At 36.4% G+C, this 26354-nt stretch overlaps 1 protein-coding gene across 1 annotated transcript in view; it reads left to right on the top strand.

Annotated features, from left to right (window-relative positions):
- Positions 1-26354, top strand: part of LOC135081182 (glutaredoxin domain-containing cysteine-rich protein CG31559-like) — a 119443-nt gene that overhangs the window by 23143 nt on the left and 69946 nt on the right. Inside the window, exon 2 of the mRNA XM_063975926.1 lies at positions 24623-26148. Coding sequence (XP_063831996.1) covers positions 24751-26148 — 1398 coding nt within the window. The 5' untranslated portion in view covers positions 24623-24750. The remainder of the gene's footprint in view (positions 1-24622; positions 26149-26354) is intronic.

The following is a 26354-nucleotide window of genomic DNA, read 5'->3' as shown; positions in this document are numbered from 1 at the left end:
ATTTAGGATATTTTGTTTATTCTAAGTAGGTACTGGTACTATGTATTAGCTTTTCTTATCCTTTGTAGAAACAGTTAAGTTCACAAAGCATTTGAACGATTTTAAGGTGGCTTATCCTTTCTTTTTTCTCAACATCTTTAAATTGAACATTATTGATAGGGTCTTTAAGGTTTCCCATAAAATATGCCATAAACACTTCTACCTTAACACCGATCGCCATGGACACGCATGGGTTGTATAACTTCTGGTTCCGACTCGATTTTTGAGGTGAAAGTATCGATGCAGGTGTTACGAGACACAACTCGATTGAGATAAATCATGCAATCGATACGGCACTAGCATGTGGGTCAATCGAGATGTCACTGGATCGATGTAACTCGATATTGTTTTGTGCTGAATTACTTTATAATAGCGCTTTAGTCTAGACCTAATATTGGCTAGTAGAAAACTTGGAATATGTCAATTTTCGACGTCATGACTCATGTTACAAGGTCTACTTCATACTTCCATCAGAGATTTGATTTAAATCTCAAATTACTAAATAACAGGTTTTAAGGTTTTGACAAGTCCTAATCTTTAACATTTATGTACTTAGTTTAAAATCGAAGGCTTGAAAAATACTTTTAACAAACATTAACACTGGGAATTGGATCTAAACCATTTATTTTTCTCTAACCAGCATGGGGAGTGTAAATTAGAGAGGGCCGGCCGTACTTTTGCAGTGGAGACCAATAAATGACTGATGGATTTTCTTCCACACATAAGTATTTGACTTCTGTGATTTTATTTCAAGCTATTTCTTCTTCAAGAAGGAAAAAAATCTAAAGCTTTTGATGCATGTTTTTCTATCTCCCCCATGTGAACGTATTTTACGACTTAGTTGCCTATTCACCACACATTCACTCAAGGCGTTTCATCCTTTTTTCTAACGTCGAAAAGGTTCAAACTGGCGTAATCTAAGACCATGTTTTTCACATGGTTGGTTAAAAAAAATGACCGTTCTCCCGGCAACTTCCCACGGGTTCTATTCTTGTTGCTCCGGTTCGCAGCACTTGTTTGATTTGCTGCTAATGAAAGCTGTATGAAAATAGTAGTGATTAGGTCTATTGATTTTAATTCGTTGTGTTATTTGCCCTAGTTTTGTAATAACTGTCAAAGAAAGGGTAATGTATGGTAAAAAATATAGTTTTTAAATAATTAGTATGCTGATAATAATGTCACAAACCAGTGATTTAGTAAAGCTGAGTTGCACCATCTAACTTTAATGGTAACTATAGCGATAACCGGTGCTTTTTGTATGGAGTTTGAAAGATTTTTGACGTTTGTCAAAGTTAAAGTAAGATGGTGCAACTCAGCCTAAGTATCAACAACAAACTTTCCTGTCACTAAAACAACACAAAAAAAATATTTGTGTAAAGGACACTGTTTTTATGTATTAATAGTTTGCTGTCTGATAAATTAAAATGAAAACAATCTTGAGGGTGAGAAGCTTAAAAAATTTACCTTAATCAAAAATTCTCAGCTTGATCGCGCTAGACCTCTGGATGCCATAATAAGGTTTAAGTTTGATACAACTTTACAACCTCAAGGTGTATATCGTGTAACGTATTTTTAAAAACGGACATCTTCCCCATTCTATTAATACATTTTTTACTTCCTATCCTGCCTTATTGTTAACCGGAAACGGCTACCTGCGCGAGCGCATAGCAAATGTGATGCGTCACATGTAAGGAACGCATGCCATGAGCTTAGATTTTTCTAACGCTTAAGGTAAAAGCAGCCTTAAGGAAGATACAATGGGGTTTAAATTGATATCAACGTCCGCTCTTGTAAAACTAATGAACGTTATTGCGTGAAAAATCTGAAAATTTACTAACAGCTGTTGTTGTTTATTCAAAACTAAAATGGAATGGTCATTAATAGCTATTAATGACTACATGAGCTCAATAAACATTATCATTTATTAATGCCCACCGAAGAAACACAATCCTCTCTAATTTACCAGAGGTAAAAGGAGGATATAGCCTACTATTCCCACAAAGGCTAAGAATAAAAGGCTAATAAAATTCAAATCGGACCAGTAGTTCCTGAGATTAGTGCCTTCAACCAAACAAACTCTTAAGCTTTTATAGAATTCTGCTTTAGTACCTTAGTAAACAGTGATAGAGGTCATATTCTACTCTACTCTGTCAGAAGCACGTAGCATTGTATCATAATATTTAAATTATATTAGCATTGTCTAAGTTTGCTGCTACACACTAGCTTTATTTTTATTTATTTGTTTGTATTGGACTGGGTGTTCTCTATGTATAATATGTAGGTATGTATTTACAAAAAAAAGTATTTAAGTATGTTTATATCCGTTGTCTAGTACCCATAGTACAAGCTTTGCTTAGTTTGGGACTAGAAGCACAGTGTAAAATATCCAAGGATATTTATATTTATTAATTTATATTTATTTTCTTACCAGTAAGACCAGCTGTAAACAACTAATATGAAACCAAAGCGAACGACGAACTGTCTATGGCGATGGTGAATGGTGATTTAATAGCCGGTAGAGAAATGCTCTTTCCGCAATAAAATGTTCAAAGAACTATTCTTATTGGAATCGTTTCCCGTACCTACCTGTTGCAGACGGAGAAATCTTTTTCGATGGTAATAATAATATGGTTTACTTAATGGTACAGCATATTAAAGATCAATCGTAAGATAAAATGTTTGACGATGTTTATATTGCAAGAGATACAATAATTTAAAGTTATATTAAGGTTTTATGTATTTGGCCACCAAAACAAACATACAATTATGAATATCTACGACTCCATGTACAATACTCGTAAGTCTTCAATTCCTCATGATACTAATATTTGCCTCAATCGGAATCCAAACCCGCTACACATCAGTAGTACTCCGGCATTTGAACCTATAACCCTAGCAGTCTAACTCATAATAAATGATACAAACAAGCTCAGTTATCCAACAAATTATTCTGTTTGTTAAAACAAATTACCATTTTTTATGACTTTTCAATTCTGGGTTACATAACACATTTTGTAAACAAAATAACTCGGATCGTATATCTTTCTATTGACAAAGTGCATCCAAAAAACACATCAGACGCATTATCTCTTACTTAAAACGTACACCTGGCTTTGTTTGTATAGGCTGTGGTGATAATTATAAGCTTAAGCGATAAAGATAAACAAATATCAATGTGGTTAATTAATGAGAATTTTAATATGGCTATAATACCTATGAATACTTCTGAAGCATTTATGAAATGACGCTCATAAATCTATGAATGGTAGAGTTCTATAGCAAGCTTGAGCTTAAAATAGGTCCAAATAGTGAACGTCAACCAAGCTTATCGAATCGAGTTAAAATTTGAGATTTAGTTTAGTGATTATGAAGATGACAGCAATTTTACAGTTAAAAGACATTATTGCAATCCAATGCAATAATATCTTAACTACCAACTGTATCATTGCTGCACTTTAATGCTGTTTTTAACCAAAGAAATTCAGAAAAAAATTCAAAACAAATAAGAATACTCAAGTCTTTACTTCTTTCTTTACTTCTAAGTGTAGTAAAGATTTCACAAAATTCCAGTTATCAAAATATTATGTTTCTCACTTAGACTACAACCTTCACACCCAACTCGGCCGCGTTGATGAAAGCAGCACGTGATCTGAGTACTAAATGGGCTACGGACGTTTACTTTCGACTTGGACTAAGCTTGCGATAGTGTTTCTAGTCTGGAATGGCGCTAATCTGAACTTAATTTACGGTACCATAAGGTCTTTAATGAATAGGTAGTTTTAAGACTAAGGGCTATGTTAGCAGTATGTCCTACGACTGATTATAATGATGATGACAAAACTAAAGTCGAGAATGCTGACTTTGCAAGGGTCAATACGTTGCCCACCTCTTTTAAACCTAAGTTACGGAGATACTAATACTCTGTCAATTTCACGTTCTCTTTACGATATGAACTAGTTCTGTTCCATGAATGTGAAGTATATTTTTACACACTCGATATAAATATTGATGCAAATAATATTAGAAAATTAGCTAACGAAAGAGAATTATTAGTTATTGTGCGTTTTTATTACATTAAAATTAACTAATTTGTGTGAGATTATTTAAGAAAATAACATTCTGTTTTCTACGATAAGTTATAAATAACACTTTACATATCCAAGAAACTTTCAGTCAAAGAATGCTTGTAAAGAAAACGTATAACAACTCTAATACTAGTGTTTATTCCCAAGGCTGTAACAATGTAAGATGGAAACATGACAGTATCGGAATGTAAAAGTGAACTCAATTTACAAGAAAACTATTCGATTTCACCGAATAACCGTGAGCATCGTATAATCAATGTGGATTATCGTAATCCAAAATATCTAAGTAGAAAAGATTTAAATATATCAGATGCTAATATCTTATTGCCCAACTTTCGGAAAATTATGTAACGAGTAAGGCTTTGGTCACACGAAGATGCGTCCTCTGAATTTATTATTTTAATAATGTTGGACAGACGACCACTCAATGAGTAGGTAAGTGATCTAAACACTTTAGTATCTTATGCAGTTTGTAATATGACTGATTTTGCTATAGCTGTTTTAGTAATGCCATCGACTACTATCTTAAGATATAGCTTCCATATAAATGAGTGTTCGTGGTTGACTGGTCTCTTCCACATCAAAGTTGCGTACACTTTTAAAATAAATAACTTTAATAAGATCTCGCTGCGATAGAGAATGACTAAATCTTGATTTGTCATTTTAAAAAATGGGCAGGAAATGCCTTGGCACATTCTAACTCTCTCCTATATCACTTCCCTACGATTGCGTTGAACATCGTGTGGGCGTTAAGGTTTAAATATATTTAAGATAATAATATATGGACGCATTGACATTCGTTAAAAAGTTAAGGTCGTTTGGAAAAAACACATCCAATAAATATTTATAAGAAGAGCTAAGACTTACAATATGGGTATTTGTATGGAATGTAACACATAAATTTTCCATTCGTGTTTTCGATGTTCGGTTTGTAAAACTCAAATGGGAGGTGTATTATGTATTCTTTAATGATACACTGATTGGTTAGGAACAGGTTTCTGTTATTGTATGATTTTAGCTTGTGGTTTCTTGCGTAATATCCAAATTATAGAACAGCCTTGTAGCGATTAGCGATATTGAATTTGCTTACATAAAGTTTTGAGAAGATTTACCAATTTGTTGAAGTATACCTAATTTTGGTAATCTGCTTAATGCTACTGCTATGTCTAAATCAAAGTCCTTGAGTCATCAATAAAGTTTTAAAATTTAAATAGATTTTGATACATTCAGATTTCACAGGAAATAATTCAGTTGACTTTAACTCTAAAACATTATTTTAGATTTTGATTGATTCAGATTTCACAGGAAATAATTCCGTTGACTTTAACTCTAAAACATTATTTTCTCTTTGCATAACAATTTGTTGCTTTTAAGAGTTAAACGACTTTTTAAAGTCAACGAGTTTACCACAGAGCATGGAATCGTTCCATGCTCTGTGGAGTTTACCTTTCATTAATTTTTATTTAATGTTAAAACGATATCAATACATCAGTTACGACAGAGTGGAGCATTTTCAAAGTATTTTTATTTGAATAACGGTAAAACTTTTAATGAGTATTTCTCAAAAAAAATGTACATTTTGAAAAAAAAAAGTGTGCTTTGAAACAGTTCAAAAGTTTTATATTTATAAATCATCACACAAAAAAAACACACACAATTTTGAAGGATGAATATTAATCTTTAAGATAACGAAGAATTATAGCTATAATCCTACTTATTACCAAATATTTAGATATACATATACCAAAGATTTAATTTATAAAAACACTATTCTATCTTTTGATTTTGATTTATACGCATATGGCTTAACAGATCTACTCTAGAAAAAGTCTAAGGCTGGATTGCACCATCTTACTTTGACTTTGACATACGTCAAAAATCTGTTATCGTTAAAGTTACAGTCAAAGTTAGGTGGTGCAGCCTAAGCATTACGCAGATAGTTTTAAAATAGCTTAAAATTAGTCGACGCAAGTATTTTTCTCTTTTTTTCCAACCTTCAGGCATCCTCGTCTCGTGCTGGCCAGCAATAAATATAGTAAAATGTGGTTGCCCTTGATCCGTAGATGACAAAAAAGTATCAATGGAAACGCTCGCTATATACGGCAACTAGCTCGAGTGATCATCCGACAGAGATGCACTCAGGGTAGCGAAATAGAGCTATTATTTTATAAACTGGCAAGAAACATAATATCATGATAGAAAGAGGTGACCACAGGTATTTTTCTTGGGTCTCGCGGTTTGCGTTTGATCACTGCGTTTGGTATTGCGTTTAGAAGAGACGCCGATGCGTTGCTTACTTATTCAACAGGTGTCGCTTTAAAATACCATTAATAACTGGTTAACGCATTTTTTACATTTGAATAAAAACAAAAGAATTCGCAAAATTCTTCTTACCGGGAATCCCGCATTACTCATTGGGGATTTCCTATGGTAAATTAGCATTATGCATGATCATCAACAAAAAAGAAGACGTTTAGTATTTTTTATCACGTATCTTCTACATCTTAATTGCAAAACATTAGCAAATCCAATCCCTAACATGTAATTTAGTATGTTTATCAATTTAATAGTGCATTTTATAATTTTGTTATTCTATTTTAATCATCCTCACCTACTATTATAGTTCACTGCTAGAGAAAAAAAAACAATGTTTTATATTTATGTTTCATCTGACCCTCACATTACACGGTTTTTACATTACATTAGTGTGGTGTCACAGATTTTTGTACTTTGAGTGTCTTGTGACAATGTTTATTTTAATTATTCTAATACTATAAACTTTATCCCTAACCTCATTGAGTCCGTTAAATCGCGCAATTCATCGTCAATTTCTAATTTTGAGTTACAAATTAAATCCTAAATACGTCCAACTTGCCCATGGCTGGTGTTTCTTCAATCGGTAATTAGATCTCGCTTAGAAAGTCTAAATGGGCTCTCGAAGGCAAACAAGAATGACTCGATCAGCTGTATTAATGATAACCGTATTGGGAATGTAAAATTTTCAAAGATATCTTTAAAATGTTGGTCCGTTGCAGCGAGGTTTATAAGGGACACAACAGACATGATACTTTTAGCCTAGGTGCAGACCACCGACTTTAAGTTGGCCGATAGTTGGGTCGGGCTGTCAATCAGTATGGACGTGTATGAAAGTGCGCACATTACACCGATTTGGTATCGGCCGATTCTTCATACAAATTAGGATCGGGCCCAACTATCAGCCGACTGAAGTCTGCAGTCTATGGGGAGTTAGCATCGGCGATCGGCAACTTTGCGACTGTATCGACGCACCAGCGCAATTTTGCGACTTCATGCGTTCGGGTACAGCATGCAATCGCGTGTTTTAGTTTAAGCGATATCGCGTTCATGCGTTCGGATGCTTTATCGGAATCGCACGTTTTAGCGACTCTATCTATGAAGCATCACGATTTAGCAACTACATGCGTTCGGGCACAGTATGCAATCGCGCGTTGTAGCGACTCTATTGATGCAGCATCGCCATTTCGCGTTTATGCGTTTGGAGGCTGAATCGGAATCGCGCGATGTAGCGGCTCTATTGATGCATCATCACGACTTCGCGACTTCATACGTTCGGATGCGGAATCGCGCGTCTAAGCGACTGCTGTCGCTGCGTCAATCTTCTGAAAAGCGACTCAATCAACGCGTTTAGTATTTTCAGTATGACGTGGAGTGGAATGTCGCTGCATTCAGCTTCTAAAAAGCTTCTTCTAAATCGCTGATTTTTTTAAAGTAAAGTAGTAGTGTGTAAGTAAAGTAGTAGTAGTGTAATGTGTGCAGTGAATCTTAAATAGTCCAGTAATAAGGTCCGTAACAACGAGGTTGATAAATCAAACGTTTCCGGTGCGTTTTCTTGATGGTTATCATTAAAATGATTTGCGAGCTTTTGATCTTTATTAAAACTGTTATTGTTAATTAATAGTTTTTAAAGTAAACTTTTTCAATGGCCCGATGTTGGTAACAATTAATTGCCTCTAAAGCTGTGCTAGGTTCGAGGGTTTTCAATCAAATAGGCAGAGAAAAAAAATTAATGAAGTAAAAAATCCCCCAAGAATACCTACATACTTATTTTTTTTTATACTTTTTTACCGTGATAAATTGGTTGGGTAAAATCAGTTGCATTTTAGAAACGTTTACTTCAAAACCTTGACCTTGAATGGGAACGACACGGGAGTGTGTTTTTGTAACATCAAAATTAAACGATTATTTTTTGTTTGCTCTGTTACGCAATAAAATATCAATTTCAGCCCTCCCGTGCCGCTCTCATACCTCAGGCACTGACTGAGTTAAACGTAGACCTATGTACTAGCTTTCCGCCCGCGGCTTCGCCCGCGTGGAATTTCGTCTGTCACAGAAAAACTATATCGCGCGCGTCCCTGTTTCAAAAACCGGGATAAAAACTATCCTATGTCCTTTCCCGGGACTCAAACTATCTCTATGCCAAATTTTATCAAAATCAGTTCAGTGGTTTAGGCGTGAAAGCAAGACAGACAGACAGAGTTACTTTCGCATTTATGATATTAGTATAGATTAGTTAGTGTAATCTTCTAACATTAAAGCTACCTACATCTTACGTCATTTCCAGAAAACCTCAAGTCCAATCGACAGTACATCAGACTACACATTTCTATTGCAAAATAGCCTGTATTACAATGAGATAAGATGCTGCTGTGTTAAGCTCGATGTGACGTCAAGTCCCTTATGTCACGTCCAGTCTTGTATAAACAATAGGCTTTTAACCGACCCTTGCTTTTTGTCCAAACAATCAAGAAACACACTTAAGCACCTTTCGTTTCTTAATGGCTCAAGTCTCTAAAAACCTCCATTACTCGTATACGGTTATCTAATAAAAGGCATAGGAAGAAAAATACCTTTCTTACAAGGCATACCTATTCTATTACCTATTTATATAACTACTAGCGGCCGCCCGCGACTTCGTCCGCGTGGATCCCGTTTTACCCCCTTCATCTATCTTACGCGGTTTAGATTTTTCATACAAAAGGATTTTCCCGGTTATTCCCGTTCACGTGGGAATTTCGGGAATTCCTTTCTTAGTGCACCTCTAAGGTACCTAAGCTACGTCCCTTCCAAATTTCAAGTGCCTACGTTTAGCGGTTTAGGCTGTGCGTTGATCTGTCAGTCAGTCAGTTTCTCCTTTTATATATTTAGATTAGGATTAAGGGTAGGAAAGTTCTTGAGGCCTCCCACTAGGCGGACCGACGATCTCGTGAGGGTCGCGGGAGGTGCCTGGATGCGAGCGGCGCAGGACCGGTCTTTGTGGAAATCCTTGGGGGAGGCCTTTGTCCAGCAGTGGACGTCTTTCGGCTGAAACGAACGAACGAACGAAAAATAACTATCACAGATAAATATAATTTTATTAGGCATAATTTTACAATTTACAGCTCTTAAGGATGTAATGTAATGGAAATGGAAATTGTCTTGTGAATATATTTTATTGTGAAATAGCATTGGAAAGTAAATATGTTATGTATGTTTACGTACTCGCAAATTATGTAGTAATTTTTAAGCTATAAAATCATTGATTTTCATATTTAATATCTCTTTTTCAGGTAATTTCCTGCCTTATTGTAGCTCTGCAAGCAAATATCTAATAAGTACCTTTCGTAAGTAATTTAGCTTTAATTTCTGTATTATGAACTTTAATTTCAATTTTTAATTGACCTAATTTTACCCAAAAATATTTGTAATTACCAAACTCATAATCCGATCTCTTCATTGAGACACCGTTCTCAGGAACGTCAACATCTGACATTGAAGTATTCATAATTAATCGCCGCACATTCTTCAGTTGAGCGCGGCATCGCGTGCGCATCTTTGCGGCCTTGACTTCGTGACTTTTGAGAAATGTCGGGATCGGTTTATAATAAAGGCCACCGCTATTAGAATCTCATAATAGAAAATTATGTACTCGTACTTATATCATAGGGATTTACTTAGTAATTTATACAACATTATCTGGTAAGATATTCTATTAGTGCTGCATGTCTTTAAGCTTTATTACCTACTTCAAACTGAATTTATGATATCTTGTTCTCAAACCCTTTATTGATTTCTTAGTAAAGAAAATATAGAGTCGGTTTCGGTTCATTAACATAATATACAGCTGAACTATCAATCATATAAAGGCTGATTGGCTATCGCTAACCATACTATCTGCCAGATTTGAACCAAATCCTATGTAAGAGTCAGCTAAACTTATAACAAGATATCAGGGACACTTTCAGCAATTGAATTTCGCAGTTCTTTGAAAAAATATGCATTTTAAGGACAACTAAAGTGTCTTCTTGAATACGTTAAGTTCGTTTCAGCCAAATGACGTCCACTGCTGGACAAAGGCCTCCCCTAAGGATTTTCATAACGACCGGTCCTGTGCTGCCCGCATCCAGGTACTTGCTGCAACTTTGACCAGATCGTCGGTCCACCTAGTCTAGCCTTAAGAAGACGTTAAGTAAATCGCTGTAATAAGTAGCGTAATAGGTCATTGATTTGACTGATTTACTGACTCGTTGCAAAGTTATCATTATTCATCAGCATCACGAAGTCAGTAGTTCAAATAAACACATAATAGGTTTAAGTACGTACTTCATTATCATCATGTAATTACTTAGATCTTCCAAGGCTACTTTGTTTATAAAGATAATAGTATACTTGGATGATAATCATTCTTGACATTTGCCGATTGATTCATCTTACCCAACGCTTTATCATCAGTTAATTGAATATGAATAATAGTTAGTTGATTTGGCAGAGTAAATTAGGACCTCTACCTACTCTTCCCATGAATGTCGTAAGAGGCGACTGAGGGAGAAATATGAAAACAACAGAACTCCATGCCAGCATGGAGAGTGTAATCCAAATCCTCCATTCATCATCATCGTTATTTCAGCCACAGGACGTCCACTGCTGAACATAGACCTCCCCCAATGATTTCCACATCGGCCGGTTGGTAAAGGCATCAAGCGCCTTCCGCGGGAGTCCGCTTTGTGGGTGGACGTCCCATGCGTTTTCCGCATTTTCCATTTGCCTCTGTATGTTGCCGTCCTCCTGCATTGGAAACTAAATGAACAGTGTAGTGTCCGACCGAATGTTCGGTTTCGGTTTCGTTTTCGGTTGAGTTTCGGTAAAAACACGAGTTTCGGTTTAGTTTCGTTTTCGGCGGCAAACTTGCCGAAAGTACGACCGAAACCGAATGTGCATTCGGGAGTTTCCGCGCTGTTACCGGTCATGTTCGGCGCGTTAAATGAATCCGATCAGAGCCAATGTCGTGATTCGCTCGCTTGTTTGTTTGCTGTTAGTTTTGTTTTGTTGTGGTGGCGAGTTTCGAGTGATTTATTTTGAATTTGGTTAGTTTTATCTCGTTTTATGTCGTTATAACATAAGAGCGGATGTAAACATAAAAAAAAAAGATTCAATATGACTGATAAAAGTATAATCAAGTTTAATCTAACCTGTAATTTTTTTTTGGTTCGCAAATGCTATACGTAAACAAACATTAGTTAAGTAGTTAGTAATGACTATAGTGCATTTCATGGTGATAATATTACGGATTCAGAGTTTCAAAGTTCATTTTAGTATTTATCACCAAGGTATCCAAGTGGCAAGTACCTACATTAGATACTAACTTACGTACTACCAATTTTGTTTTGAGAAATTATTAAGGTAAAAGACCCGACCATGGGACGGGTTATGTAGATGTCCTGAATACTGCGAGTAATTAAAAAAAATCTAGACTATAAATTCTTCTTTTTCTTTTTTAATACATAATTTGATACCTTTTAAAGTAAAAAGGCACTATAAGTTCAATTTTAATGCAATTTAAAGAGAAAACAATAAAGACTGACTGATTATAATAACGATAATTTTCCCTCAAAATATGAGCCTTGTAAGGAAGTTTCGGTGACGGTTTCGGTTTCGGCCGAAATAGACACCGTTGCCGAAATTCGTTTTCGGTTTCGGTTTCGGTCGTAAAACTAGTTTCGGTCGGACACTAGAACAGTGTGCTTACCATGAGTTTACGTTAGGTGTGGTCGCTAGCGACTACTTAAAAAAATGACATTAATTGTATGACATATTGTGCAGCGCCCCTAGCGGCTACTTTCAAGAAACAAAATCTTCATAGAGATTTTTGACGTACTCGCTAGCGAGCACACCTAACGTAAACTCATGGTAGATGCACAGATGGAAATGATGATAGTAAAAGATACTCAACATTTTAGTCAGTTTCTATCGAAATTGAAACTCTTAGCAGTCAAATTCAAATTAGTTCCAATGTCTAAATTCCATAGCGAAATGCGGTGGGAAAATTGATATGAAAATACTATCTCGCCAGAGGCAGTGAAATGGAAAGTTATTGATCTAATTTTTGCAATTAGACTCTGTAATAAACGGTAATTGTATAGTAATAGTATAGTGTGTAAGTATGTACTAATTGGTCCGTTTCATAACAATGCGGAAGTGTATAATGCTAGTTATTATTTAGGCTTTTATTCCGCGAGACAAATAGAGAAAATCTAAAGATCATTAAGAATTATAATGATATCGGAGTGGTCGTTATGCAAGGAATATAACGTGTGTTAGTTAAGACTTAGGCTGAGTTGCACCACCTAACTTTAACGGTAACTACGACTTTTTGTATGGAGTTTGGCAGATTTTTGACGTTTGTCAAAGTTAAAGTAAGATGGTACAACCCACCCTTAAACAGTAAACTCACAATACTATACCTACCGTGTTCTTTATTGCTCGTTTATTTTCCAATTATAAACAAATGCTATTTTTATTTAGCTAATTATTTAAAAGTCTGACGCCCGTATTATATGAGGTTGCACAGGATGACACACGAATCAATCACAGAGCTCTATTAAACGCTGTGTATTCGATTTGCTGCTTCACTTAAGCAAGCATCGTTTGTGAATACGGGCGTCAGTAACAATATTTTCAAGGGCCTTATTTTGACTTTAGTGATTGTTAAAATTAAACAGATAAAATTTTGTAATGATGATAAACGTATCCTAAACGAGCAGCAGAAACTTCTCATTCACGAGTCACGACAGATGAGCAGTACCTATTAGGTACCAAATTTAGATTCACGACATTTAAATATACAAATTACGCACAATCTTCAAAGTAAACAGCAAAAAATCTTGAATATTCCATTCGTACTCGAGTCGACTACAAATTGTCCAATTTGGCTGATGAATTTTAAATATGTCCGCCCCAATGGCGTAATACGCAGCAATTTGTTAAATACCTCTGCGATGTATTTCTTAGTAAATAATGTTTAAACGCTTAGGCGGTTATCACACTGCGCCGCGTGATTTTCATATAAAAATCACGCGCGCGGACGCGTTGTCAGTGTGAAGTGCCGCGCGTGTTTTCTATACAAACTGAGGTACTTGCATACAATTATTAAATCTGTCGCCCCGCGCTCCGCGGCGGAGCGCGGCGCAGTGTGATAACCGCCTTAGATCTCGGAGATGAGTTCGAGTCATAAACTAATTGTATGATGCCCCTTGATATGATTGATGAAAGAAACAAAAAACCTGACTGAAAAAGACGGAAATTTTAGGACTTAATGTTGTTTCTTTTTAATACAGATCAAGGCAGGTATTTGACTCCAATACCACCTGAAAGTGAGATGTTAAGAGAACAGTCTAGGGGTACATAAATACCCAGTAATGCTTCAACCACACCAACGCGTGCAGATCGCCTTCGCCGGCGCGATCACGGCGCGATCATAGGGAAATGACAGGTCGCGTGACTGTCATGGGTCGCGCGACCTGTCATTGGCCTTTGATCGCGCCGGCTATGGCGATCTGCACGCTTTGGTGTGGTTGAAGCTCAATTCATAATTCACTCTCGCCTTGTAGAGGCCCGGAAAACTAAGTTGATAAAATTGAAAATTAATTTTAATATTCCCTCTATGAACCTAACGAAGCATAGCTTTAGGTCATCATAGGTGTGTCAATGGCATAAAGAAGCATTACCATTGACTAGATTCATATTAAGGTTAATTACATACAATTAATTTAAAATCATGTAATTTTAATGAGAAATAAGTAGATACCATCCACCGCAAATATTGGCAAGTCATGCATAATTACTTAATTATTCATTAGAAGTTTTTAATTACGAACCTACTTTTGGATCATTTATTTAAATATTAAGGTACAGCAACATTTTACACTGATCTATCTAGTCCCAAACTAAGGCCAAGTTGCACTATTTTACTTTAACCGTAGTTAACAATAACCGTTTATTTGACTCACTTTTTACGTTTGTTAAAGTTAAAGTGAGTTTTTGCAGCGCCCTAACTGAAGGTACTATTGGAACTAGATAAAAATGGATTAACCATGGATAGATACTTATTAATTTTTCGTAAATTATACAAACTATTTCCAAAAAAAACCACGAAAATACATAATTACAGCACACAAATTCTTAATTCGATTTGTTCAAGTTACTTAAAATTTCGTTTGAGATGCAACTTGTTCAACGCTAGAAACTTTATAATAACTACACAAATGTTTGTTGTAAGACGGGGATCGAACCCGCGACCTCTGGCATAGTACTCCGGTTTAGTTGTGTTGTTCCTGCATTGTTATTTACATAACGTCACTGTCTCAGTTCCTTATTTCGAGACCCTGACATTTGACAGGCTTAAAAAAAACAGCTAACTACATTTAATAGTAATACAAAATGACAGAAAAGTTGTTAATGTTTTGTTAAAAAAGTCATAACTAAAATTGTGCAACTAGTCTCTCAGAATGCTTACTGAAACCTTTGTTTGTCACCTGTCATCCGCTTTGCACTGAAGAGAAGTAGATAAATAATTACGAATTCCTGTGCTTTTGCTTAATTTTGTTGCGGATCCAATAAAGTTTAACTTTCCCCCAGGACAATCTTGGCCTTCACTGATTGGGATTTTATTGGCGATCAAGCTGTAGATCCTGGCTACACAGGAGTTGTAGAGGTGGGAATAGTCCCGAATCCCCACTGGGTCGCAAGCATGCAAGCGTGCTTTACTTTTTTTTTTTTTTATGTTACTTAATAATAGACAATAACTACGCAGAAATATAACCCCAATCGGGTCATCGTTACTAAACAGACCGCGCCATTCCGCCTCAGTTGGTTCAAGTCGATTCATTTGGTTCCGATTGGAGAAGCTCGACTAGTTGTCATAAAATAGGGCGTGTTTTGTTGTCGAGACAAAAGTTTAGATTTGTAGGGCGGATACTGGCTACACAGAGGTGAGAATGAAAAGTGCATAGTCGTTTCAGCCAAATGACGTCCACTGCTGGACAAAGGCCTCCCCCAAGGCTTTCTATAACGACCGGTCCTGCGCTGCCCGCATCCAGGTTCTTTCCGCGACCTTCACCAGATCGTCAGTCCACGTAGTAGGAGGCCTGCCAAAGCTACGTCGTCCGGTTCGTGGTTGCCACTCGAAAAGTGCATAAATTATAAATATAACATCATCGAAGCAACCTTGGCGATTATGATTATAATAATCACAGGGAATACCTGGCTTTCATGTATCAAAATGGTATCTATTGTGGTCGCTTACTATGCTATCTATCTTTTATAGTTTCAGATGAACTCTAGGCTGCTGGATTGTTTGGTTCAGCACCATTCAGCACATAAATCTGCTTCAGTGTTAGGTGTGCATGTCAACTGTCACGCGTTTCTGACACGTTGTGTGACACACGCGCACTGAAGACCATAACGTCAAAATTAAATAACAAGCACCTCTTTCACTTAAATCTCCAGCAAGTGAAGGTCACCTCGTTTTACGTATTTACTTGCCTTACTTGTTGTAGAAACACCTAATGGAATGTTTGTACACGCTTTTAAAGATATACTACAGCTAAAGAACCGCATGTTTTTCACGCCAATGTTTAAATTATGGATCATTTAATTAAATCTTACTAGCATCGTTCTCTCTTTGAATCCATTATGAAATTATCCGGCAAAACAGCAACACCTACATGTTTCAGCGGCTATAAATCGTTGAAAAACTATTCAAATTGACAGCTTAATGTCTACACGTTATCCGCACTAACGTGCACATTCGTGCTAGAACGCAGTAAGTAGCAAGAAGTATTTATTTGCATTGTATTTGTCACCAAGTTACTTATTTAGCAAAATAAACATTACATGTGATGCTTAGATATTTTCGTTGTTTACTGTCATTACTGAATAGTTTTTTTGATGATTTTTAAAAGTAGTTTATGTGATAAAAAAAAAATCCAGAACCAAAATAAATACTTAGGGCATAAGTCAGTAGTAGTAAATACAGGGTCTCCCAAAAAACAACCTATAACCCTGTAATGAGTACCGATTGGTCAAAATGGTCAAAATTCTTATATTAGAGAGACCATGTGAGGCCTATCAATAGTGACAAGGTCAATCCATTGTTTTTGGGGCACCCTGTATATTTGCTCATTATGTGTCAAAACACAGGTACTATTCAAAACTTCAAGGTCCAAGTCAAAATCAGGGCCAGTGTGGGCCAGTTGGTAGACCAAGGAAGTTTCGCAAGATTTTTGTACACTTATTACCTACTTACTTTTGTATTCATGAGGTTGTTACCTTCAATATTTCCGAGAAATAAAAGGAAAACACATGTATTGTAAAACAACGTCGGTTCTATACTTAGGCTGGGTTGCACCATCTTACTTTAACTTTGACAAACGTCAAAAATCTGTCTAACTCCATACAAAAAACGACGGTTATCGTTATATACTCAACATCAAATAAACCGCACCTTCCGCGACGCGAACATTAACGATTTTCTTCTGACACAATCATGGTGTCCCAACAATATTGGTGTTATTTGAAAGCCCAATAAATATCCTTAAAGAAAAACACATTTAATTTCTTAATAAATGATTAACATATACCATAAATGTGACTTGAAAAAATACCTCACTTTGGGCCCATCTATGGGATCAATTAGACCAATTTTTATGGTTATAAAACCAAATAATGATCTCACGTGTCCTCTTTAACAGATGGATAGCGATTAATCCCAACTTAACAGTTTTATAGCCATAAAAGTTGGCTCTAGCGTAACTACCTATTTTTTGAAGAAGTGACTCTGGGTCCTTCTAAAGACACATTTTTGGGGTAAAAACCTTTCCTTTAATGAAATGAAGGTTAGAACTAGGCTTTTGAATGGTGCCAATATTGGTGGGAAGTGAGGATGCATACGTTTGAAAATGCTTTTCGCGGGAGGTGCGATTTATTTGATGTCGAGTGTAGTTACGGTCTAACTTAGGTGGTGCATCCTAGTGCTCCTATCCTAGCCTTAGTGAATATTTTAGTTGTAGGTATATTGTTTTGTATACTCGATTAACTGCATTGTACTAGTTGTCTTATTGTAGGTAAGTACATTATAATTAATTGATAAATTCTTAATACAAAGTGAAAATATTAAAAACAATTTAGATCCCATAAAAATAATTCAAAAAGTTAACATTTTAAATACCCGTGTTTTTTTAATATTAACAGTACCTACATAATTTGCTCGTAATTTGGTCACTACCAAAGGCAAACATTATAAGTATAAAAATTAAGAGTTCAATTAACAAGTTAATTCGATACTTAAACGTGATAGTAAATTATTTTGTTTCTACTAACGATGTAATTAAACGCTAACCAGTGCATAACTAGAAATGCCTAATGGCACATCAAACAAAATTATTGTCAATACGACAGTTTCTGTTACACAACAAACTATGTTGACATTTTATAGGCAATTTGCACTTTCACCGGCAGATGTGAGTCGTTTGCCACGGCAAAACTGAGGAAAGTATAATTTAATGTATAACTGCTACTTAAAAATTATCATGGGAATGTGGCATTTTGTTGATAAAATCGTTAAAATAACGCGTTTTAATTGAGATTAGAGAGATATTCGTGATAAATATCGACAGTTTTTTGATCGGCACATAATATTTTTACATGCGTTTTGTAATTGCCATCTAAGAAAAATCTTCAGGGTTATTTATTTTGGGTGTTAACTTGTTCAAGATATTGTTTAATTGATTTCACAAATGACTGGAAACTAGACTAGATAACTTGTCTTCACAGTAAATCTAAAAAATATAATGAAAATTTTTAAAAATCCTAAAAAAAAATTCTCATATGTTAATCTTACAAATAAAGCAAGTTCTTCTTCATTAAATTTTTTAATACTTGAAAAATACTTTAATACCATCGTTCGTTCGTTCGTTTTAGCCAAATGACGTCTACTGGTTTAGTATCCAGGTTGTTCCCGCGACCTCCACCAGATCGTCGGTCCACCTAGTGGGAGGTCTGCCCACGCTACACACGTGACATACCAACATCATTCCAAGTTACAGAAATTGACATTCTTGGACTCATTCATACAAACAGCTCTCTTTTCTGCAACTAAGTAATTAATTAATTTATCAAAACGCGTCAATCGGCTGCTCATTAAAATCCATTTCAATAATTTCTCTTACCTTAAGAAGCTGTATTACTTTCTATTTAAAATCAAGATGAAATAGTAACAAATTGGAAGTTTCCGTAATACTAGTTAATTTATTCGACTTTAGCTGTGTTACCTAATCGTAGTCGTTTTGGTTTCGAAGCCTGTTTTGGGTACATTTAGAGGTAAATAAATGCTGTCACTTAGGTGTACAGTCAGTGTCATGAAAAAACTTATAAATAAATAGAAATACTTTTTAAAACATGATTACGTTTTAATAAAATATGAATAATACAAATTCTAACGATTTGGTGCAGTAGTTAAGATTTTCTAAGAAGTCGGTTATTGAAATTAAAAACTGAATTATTTTTTTTCAATAATGGGTCGCACTAAAGTCGACTCAATATTGCATAACAGTAGTGGTAGTAAAATTGACTAAAAACAAAAACGAAAAACTGAAAAACAAAAAGATGGTAATAATAGAAGATAATGTAATAAGTTTACTTTTAGTCGACTGTACAAAATCTCCAAAACGAGTTGCACAATTCGAATATTTAATTTATAAACCAGAGAAATAAATCATTGTAAGTATTTACTACTGCAACCAGTTTTGTTTAACCTTCTAGCTTGATAAGGGAGAAGAAAAAAGCAAAAAATTACCTAAGTATAAGTCATTGAAGTAATATTACTACGTAAGTACATTATAACTCAATGGTATAAGTAAAGTTAGCAACTTTTGATAAGTTCGTTCGTTCGTTCGTTTCAGCCGAAAGACGTCCACTGCTGGACAAAGGCCTCCTCCCCCAAGGATTTCCACAAAGACCGGTCCTACGCCGCTCGCATCCAGGCACCTCCAGCAACTCTCACCAAATCGTCGGTCCACCTAGTGGGAGGCCTGCCCTCGCTACGTCTTCCAGCGGTCTTTCGATAAGTATCTTTTGATTAACCCTTAAATTAAGGGCAAAGTAAAAGAAAATCCTACCCACCATCATCTTGAAAAGAAGCAACAATGTTTTTATGATGATGACCTTTTATTTCTTACAATTTGTAAGTATCATTATATTGTTTACAAACATAACAATGTAATGATATGATTTGCCAATCATTATTTGGACATTTAATTGGAGTCTATTGTTTCAAGCCACTTGAAGAAGCGAAAGTATTTTGGAGTTTACACTTTCTGGTGATTGTAATGACCGCATCTTAGAATTTATGTTTATTTTATAGAATTTACTTTGATTGATGAGAAAAGTAAATGGAGATGTGAATGTCTCCTTTAACTTTAGATGCTTATTATTATATTTAGGCCTCCCCCAATGATTTCCACAATGGTCGACTTTATTCTATTTTATTTGACGTATTTTTCAAATTGTACAATAGATAATTAAAAGAATTTTAACACTGAAACGGTTCAGTGACACCGATAGTTACAGAAAGAAAGAAAGAAAAAGTATTAATTCGATGCCAGATTAGTGACTTTTGTACTAGTGTGCCTTGTCTTCCAAACAGTTGTAGGACCTGGGAAACGAATCTTTTACCTGTAAGTAGAGGTAGTTCAACACGAACATACACCGCGAAGGCGTTACCGTGTATTTAATTTAGACACTGTTAAACATTATTTTCATACTAGTCAATTTGTATTCCAGCATGCGCAAATAGAAAAAATGAAAATTAATCTTCTTGAATCTTGTAGCTTGCTTTGATATCAATCTATGCCAGTAAATCAAATTAATTTATCTTTTCGTTTAAAAAAATTAGCTATTAACAAATGACAACAAACCAATTGCTACACGCAAACGAATGTGTTAAAATATCGGTAAACAATCGAAGATAAACATCTTAATTGTTTTAGGGAGCTTACACATTGGGACTTTTTTGCAGCAACACAATCCCGCGTACCTACATGACAGCCGCGCGACGGCATGGCGACTACAGCGATCAACTCATGATTTAGGCGATTTGTCCATCGATTCAAACGCCCGTATGAATCGATGGAAACGCGCGGTTGTAGCGAAGCACACACACACACGTTAGTATCGATTCACAGGGGTTAGAGAGGATCCTAATCGCGTTTACATCGACGCGTTTGAATCGCGACTGTATCACAGCAGCTACTGGATCGCAATCGCATCGCGATTATATTGCTGCTTTTAGTAACGCGTGTATGTAAAGCAGATGTTTTGCAACTGTATCGATGCTGCATCGCAACTGAATCGCGTTTGTATTACTACAAAAAGTCAAAATGTAAAAGGGGCCTTAACTTAAAACAACAAAACATTTATCCGACGTCTAAAATCGATGAGAAATACTCTCCCTTTTAGCGTCTGTCATTTGTTTTGATAAATTATACAATGCGTCGACGCAACTCACGCGTGAGAAACAAATAAATTCTCCAATTTTCATCGTCACATTACATTGATATGAATTACGTTCGTCGTCCATAACGACCAGTCAATGGAACCGGTGAGTAATTGCTATGAATTAATAAGGCGATAGCGTCTAGCCTACAGAATGTTGGCAAATAGCGATAGAAGATGTTGTACGGTATGATACATATTCACTTTGATTATTATTTATTGCGGTGATATATGACGTGTGTTCAAAAAGCAGAAAAGTTATTGTAAAAAGAATGGTATAATCTCAAGATGTGAATACTATAATTAATTTCCATTTTCTGAAGCTTAGCCTAAAATGTAAAGCAACAGGGATAAAGTTACGTTAGTTAAGATTCTTACATCAATATTTTAATAATTTTCTGTTTGTTAAAATTTCTTAGCATTTAGAGTCGCTTCTCAAACTTAATTATAAATAACTTGAACGACTGGTTCATCCAGTGTCTAAGTAGCTCACATGGAAGAGCAGTCGCCCGGCAAGCGAAAGGTCGTGGGTTCGATCCCGCTTTAGGCAGTTCGATTTTTTAAATTTTCTGTTTATACAAAATTTCCAACATCAATCTTAGATAACTGTCACCTTCCAAACAAGATAGAACAGACAGAATTTGAAAATTATAAATAACTTGAAAAAATTCTAATCGTGGGTTCAATTCCCGCCTCAGGCAATTCGATTTTTTCAAGTTATTTATAATTTTCAAATTAGTTTGAGATGCGACTCTTAACGCTAAAAATTTAACAGACAGAATGTTCTAATAGATTTTCCCAAGCAAATTCGAAGTCAAAGTCAAAATTTCTTTATTCGTTTAGACTAATAAATAGTTCTTACAAATCGTCATAATGCTCTTAAGGAGCCTCTACATGTCTCATAATCTTTTTACCCTACCAGCGCTTCGAGACCAACATTTGGCAAGTGCTGAGAAGAAGCGCCGCAACAAACTCAGTCACCACTGTCTGCCGGTTATTATAAATAAATAGAAATAGTAGTAGTAGGTACATTCGATTCAGGAGCAGTTCACTGAATTTACCATGCATTCTTGTATGGTGTATCATAAGAATGGGTATACAAGATTGCGTGGTATATTAAACAAGGTAGTGACGTGCTAATATCTAGACTTACATATTAAGGTACTAGTAGAAATGACTCGCATACATAAATTTGAATAACTTGGATTGACCAGTCCCCGAAAGCAGTGCCTGTTCACAGACATGACGAGTGAACCAGCCATCGCTTCACTCGACCATATTAGAGGGAATGTAACGACCCGCCTCACTACGCCACCATGAAAAGTCGATCGATTCGATCATGAAAAGGCATTTCTCTACCATAAATAACATCAGATATGACAAGTGTGACGTTTGGAAAGTCTATCACCATCAACTAATTGCCATTATGGTAGGTAATACGGCGATTTAAAAATCGCTTTAATATTAGAAAATTCGATTCGTCTCGATTCGATTGGGAAAGTTCTCGGCTCTCGTTACTGATCGATATAGTTATGATGGTTGTCTGTATCCATAAAAACTTTTGTTTTTGTGGAAAAGTTTTACTTTTCAACACTCTCACTGTTAAGTACGGTTCAAGCTCAGTTTTCAATGTTTACTTTTGTACTTTTCGTTTGTAGCTACTGTGCACTCTAAGTTTATTATAGTAAAACCAAAGAAATATGTCTTGTTAAAAACAATTTCGAACTTGATTCTAAGGCTTTCCTACTCTAGTAGTCTACTTACCACTTTTTCCATTTATCGAATGTGATTAACGTGCAAACAAATATACATATCTACATATTAGCTTGCGCTCTAAACAATCACTAAATCTAATTAAAACTCCAACTGTTCAAGTCTGAAGTATCCTCAACTTATCACTACTCTTAGTATTGTCTAACCTGACTATTGTAAATTGATGGCGACTTCTTGCCACCACCAGTTTCCTTAACACTTCGCTGGCTGTCCGTGTCACGACATCACGGCATCACGGCAAGGCGGCAAGTGTTCGTGATGAATCGGCTAATTTTAAGCCCTGGGTGGTCTGGTTATAAGCACGAGTTGACACCAGGTGTAATGAAGTCGTGGAACGCTTAGTCTGCCCAAAATGTATAGTTGCTTCTTTCCAAGAGAAGGCAATTTTATTTTTCTGAGATTACATGGATGATATTATAGTACCGAATCTTATGAGACTTAAGACCTAAATCTGCTCGACACCTTTTATACAAAACGCATTGTAATTCCGTCGTAAGAGACTTATATATATCCATAAAAGCGAAAGGTCACTGATTTACTGGCTTACTCACTAAGAACGGATTTGACGAAAACCCATCCCTAAGGGGGTAAATCGGGGTTCATGCGTACGAAATCGCGGGCGGCCGCTAGTCAATAATAATTATGGACGACAACACATCACAACAACATAAGAACCTACAGTGTTTAGCTTAACATGCAGTGGTCTATACTTTTTATACTAGACCAAAAAATATTCGAAGACCTGTCAATGAAACCTCAAAAAACTCAACTATCTTCAAAAGTTGACCCTATTAACCTTACAATAGAGCTCCGGATACTGACAACAGTTTTTGCTGACCCTTTAAGGTTTGTATTAAAAAGTAAATCGACAATTCAAAACCCCATTACAATAAACTGTTACATGATGCTTATAGCGTTAAATTCCATGGATCAGGGCATAACTAGAAAAAGTGTCTCAATCATTGGCGTTGGCCAAGTCAATGAAAATCGTAGCAAATGATATTTTCCACATTAACGCACCTATAGCGAAACGCAAAAAATTTGGACACGTGGTCATAGGGCAAATTTAAAAGCTAGCCAAGTGAAAATATCACAGATGAAGAAAGACAAAGTGACAAAATTCTGAGTTTATTCAGTTTAATTCTAAAACAATTTAAAAACTATGTCAATGTGATTTTGAATTTGATGTCGTGCAGTTTATTCAATCCATACCTACTCGTATAAGAATATTAATAATTACATTAATAAAGATCATAAAGTAAAAGTTGATGAAATTGTGTCAGTTCATGATCCAAATGTTGCTCTAAATGTGTGCTGTTTTTATTCAGCTGTGGTTTTATTAAAACATCAACTACATGATCAATTCTGAACTCTATCACAAGTGAATAAGGAAACTGCTATAAATCACGAATCTAATCATTAGCATGTATTTGTTGATACATTAGGTATTAGGTAACCGTAGCATTAGACTTGTAAAAAGTCAAATTGCTATTGGGAGTTCACGATGCGAAGTGATAATGTGGTTGCACTGGGATTGTGAAATGCAAATACTGGCATTTTACCGGCTTCGTCTATAATTCAGTAGTTCAAGTGAAATTGTGTCCTACATTATTTGAGGAAGTGTTACAACATCAGTAATAGGACTTGAAATGGGTATTTGCTTGGCAGAAAACACTATTGTCAAAGTCAAAGTCCTATTTATTTATGGAAAGTAATTTTATATCAATATCAATCAAGTCTTGTTTATTACATGTGTAATAATGAACCATTTTCAATGCGCAAGAACTGGTCTACACTCAATTACTTCCCCGAACGATGAAGGATATACTTGACCTTTTATTTCGAAATGCGATCTCGTTAACCTATAATTATTTTCTTTACAGGTGCACGCAGCCAGCTGACCGGCCCAGTGCTCGACCGGAAACATTATGCCATATACAACAACTATCTAAGCGGACCTGACTCGCATCGCAAGTGGGAACACCGTTAATTATGCCAGGTCACTAGCGCAATGATGGAAGAAGTGACGTCTAGACCTAGCGTGGAGTACATCCCTCCACTGCCCCCCAAGCAACGCGGATCGACGACCTTCACACAGATCAACAACGAAGAAAACGAGTTACGCGCCAATATGGACTCGCTAAGTTCGATGCACTCTCTCGTCCTTAATTCTAAGAGTCCATCTGCAACGGTATTCATAGCGGCTACACAGCCAGAACGACCCGCGAACACAGCCGGCGCGGACGCCCCTAATGGACCACACGTCGTCACCATCCGAATCAACACCGAAGAAAAACCCAAAGCACCCAAAATCTCCAGCGTACACCTCAAAAGCGACATCGACTTCGACACCTTCAAAATCAACGAACGAAAAAACAACAGCTTAGTCAGAATCAACGTCGAGGAATCCCGGCCGAAAATCGTCGAGCACGACGACAAAAGCGATAAAGCACCTTACATCTACTGCAACTCGTTTGTTAATTCAATGACTAATATGGTCATGTCGAGTGGGCAGTGCTCGCCGAGCGACACGCTAGACTCGGGAACGTGCAGCGACCTTGACGGCACGCCGCCGCCGCTTCCTAAGAAGAAAACGCTCAAGTCGACCTCCAAAAAAATCTCAGTCACTGTTATCGGTTCACGAAATGGGAGCAGTCAGAGCGAACTAGACTTTGAAGACAACGATTCCAACATATCGTGTGATTCGCTCAACAGCAGCGAACTGAACGGAAGCGTGCACGCCGATGAAAGTCATAGCGAGTATACGGGTAAAAACGAAAAGAAACAGAGTTGCGAGCCACCTGCAGCGCCAGAGATGCCCACGTTCGTCGCAAAAGCGAACAATAACGACGGCTTTCTACCGCAAGGTCTCCTGCAAGACATTAGAGACCGTTCAGCGAAACTCAATACGGTCGAAACTAGCGAACCCGAGCGGCCCGTCGAAGCGAACCAGAATATTAATGAAAATGCTAATATATCAAAAGAAAGCGCGCAACTCACTTCGTTCCGGCTAGTCTCGCAATTGAACGGCGATATGAAAAAAGACGAAGGCAGGGAATCCCCGAATTCGTGTAAAGCGCCTTTGATTACCGAAAGTACGTACGAGGAGAGGCAGAAACAGGATAAATTGAAGCAGGAGAAAATGTGTTACAGTAGCCATTACTTCGACACGGACAAGTATTACGACTTTCATTTGAACGAGAAACAGTTCGATGATGTTAAGTCAGTGAGTGTTAGTGTGAGTGCAAAAAGTGATGACAATGAAATGGAATATTTTGCGGGTATCAAGGATTACAAGAATGAGGAGGCGCCGTCTACGATCCGGAGTTCGAAGGGGACGATACGCGGCGTGAAGAACCGCGTGCGAGCTGGGATAGCAACGTTTTTGCAGATGCAGAGCACGACAAAGGTAATTTTGTTTTATTATTTTTTAATTTTGCCGGCCAGTTTCTGTGTCAGCTCGTTACACACGCACTGATTTTAGAGGTCGCTTTATTCGAAAGTGTATCGCGGCACGTACAGTCTGGTTTTAATAAGATTGTTATTATAACGGCGATGTGTGACGTCGATGGTGGTGTAGGACCTTCACGGTGGGTTGGCTATAACAATACCTTA

Source organism: Ostrinia nubilalis, chromosome 19 (genome assembly GCF_963855985.1).
Source record: "Ostrinia nubilalis chromosome 19, ilOstNubi1.1, whole genome shotgun sequence".
NCBI lineage: Eukaryota > Metazoa > Arthropoda > Insecta > Lepidoptera > Crambidae > Ostrinia > Ostrinia nubilalis.
Note: the sequence above shows the minus strand (reverse complement) of the source record. Positions and strands in the feature narration are given on the sequence as shown.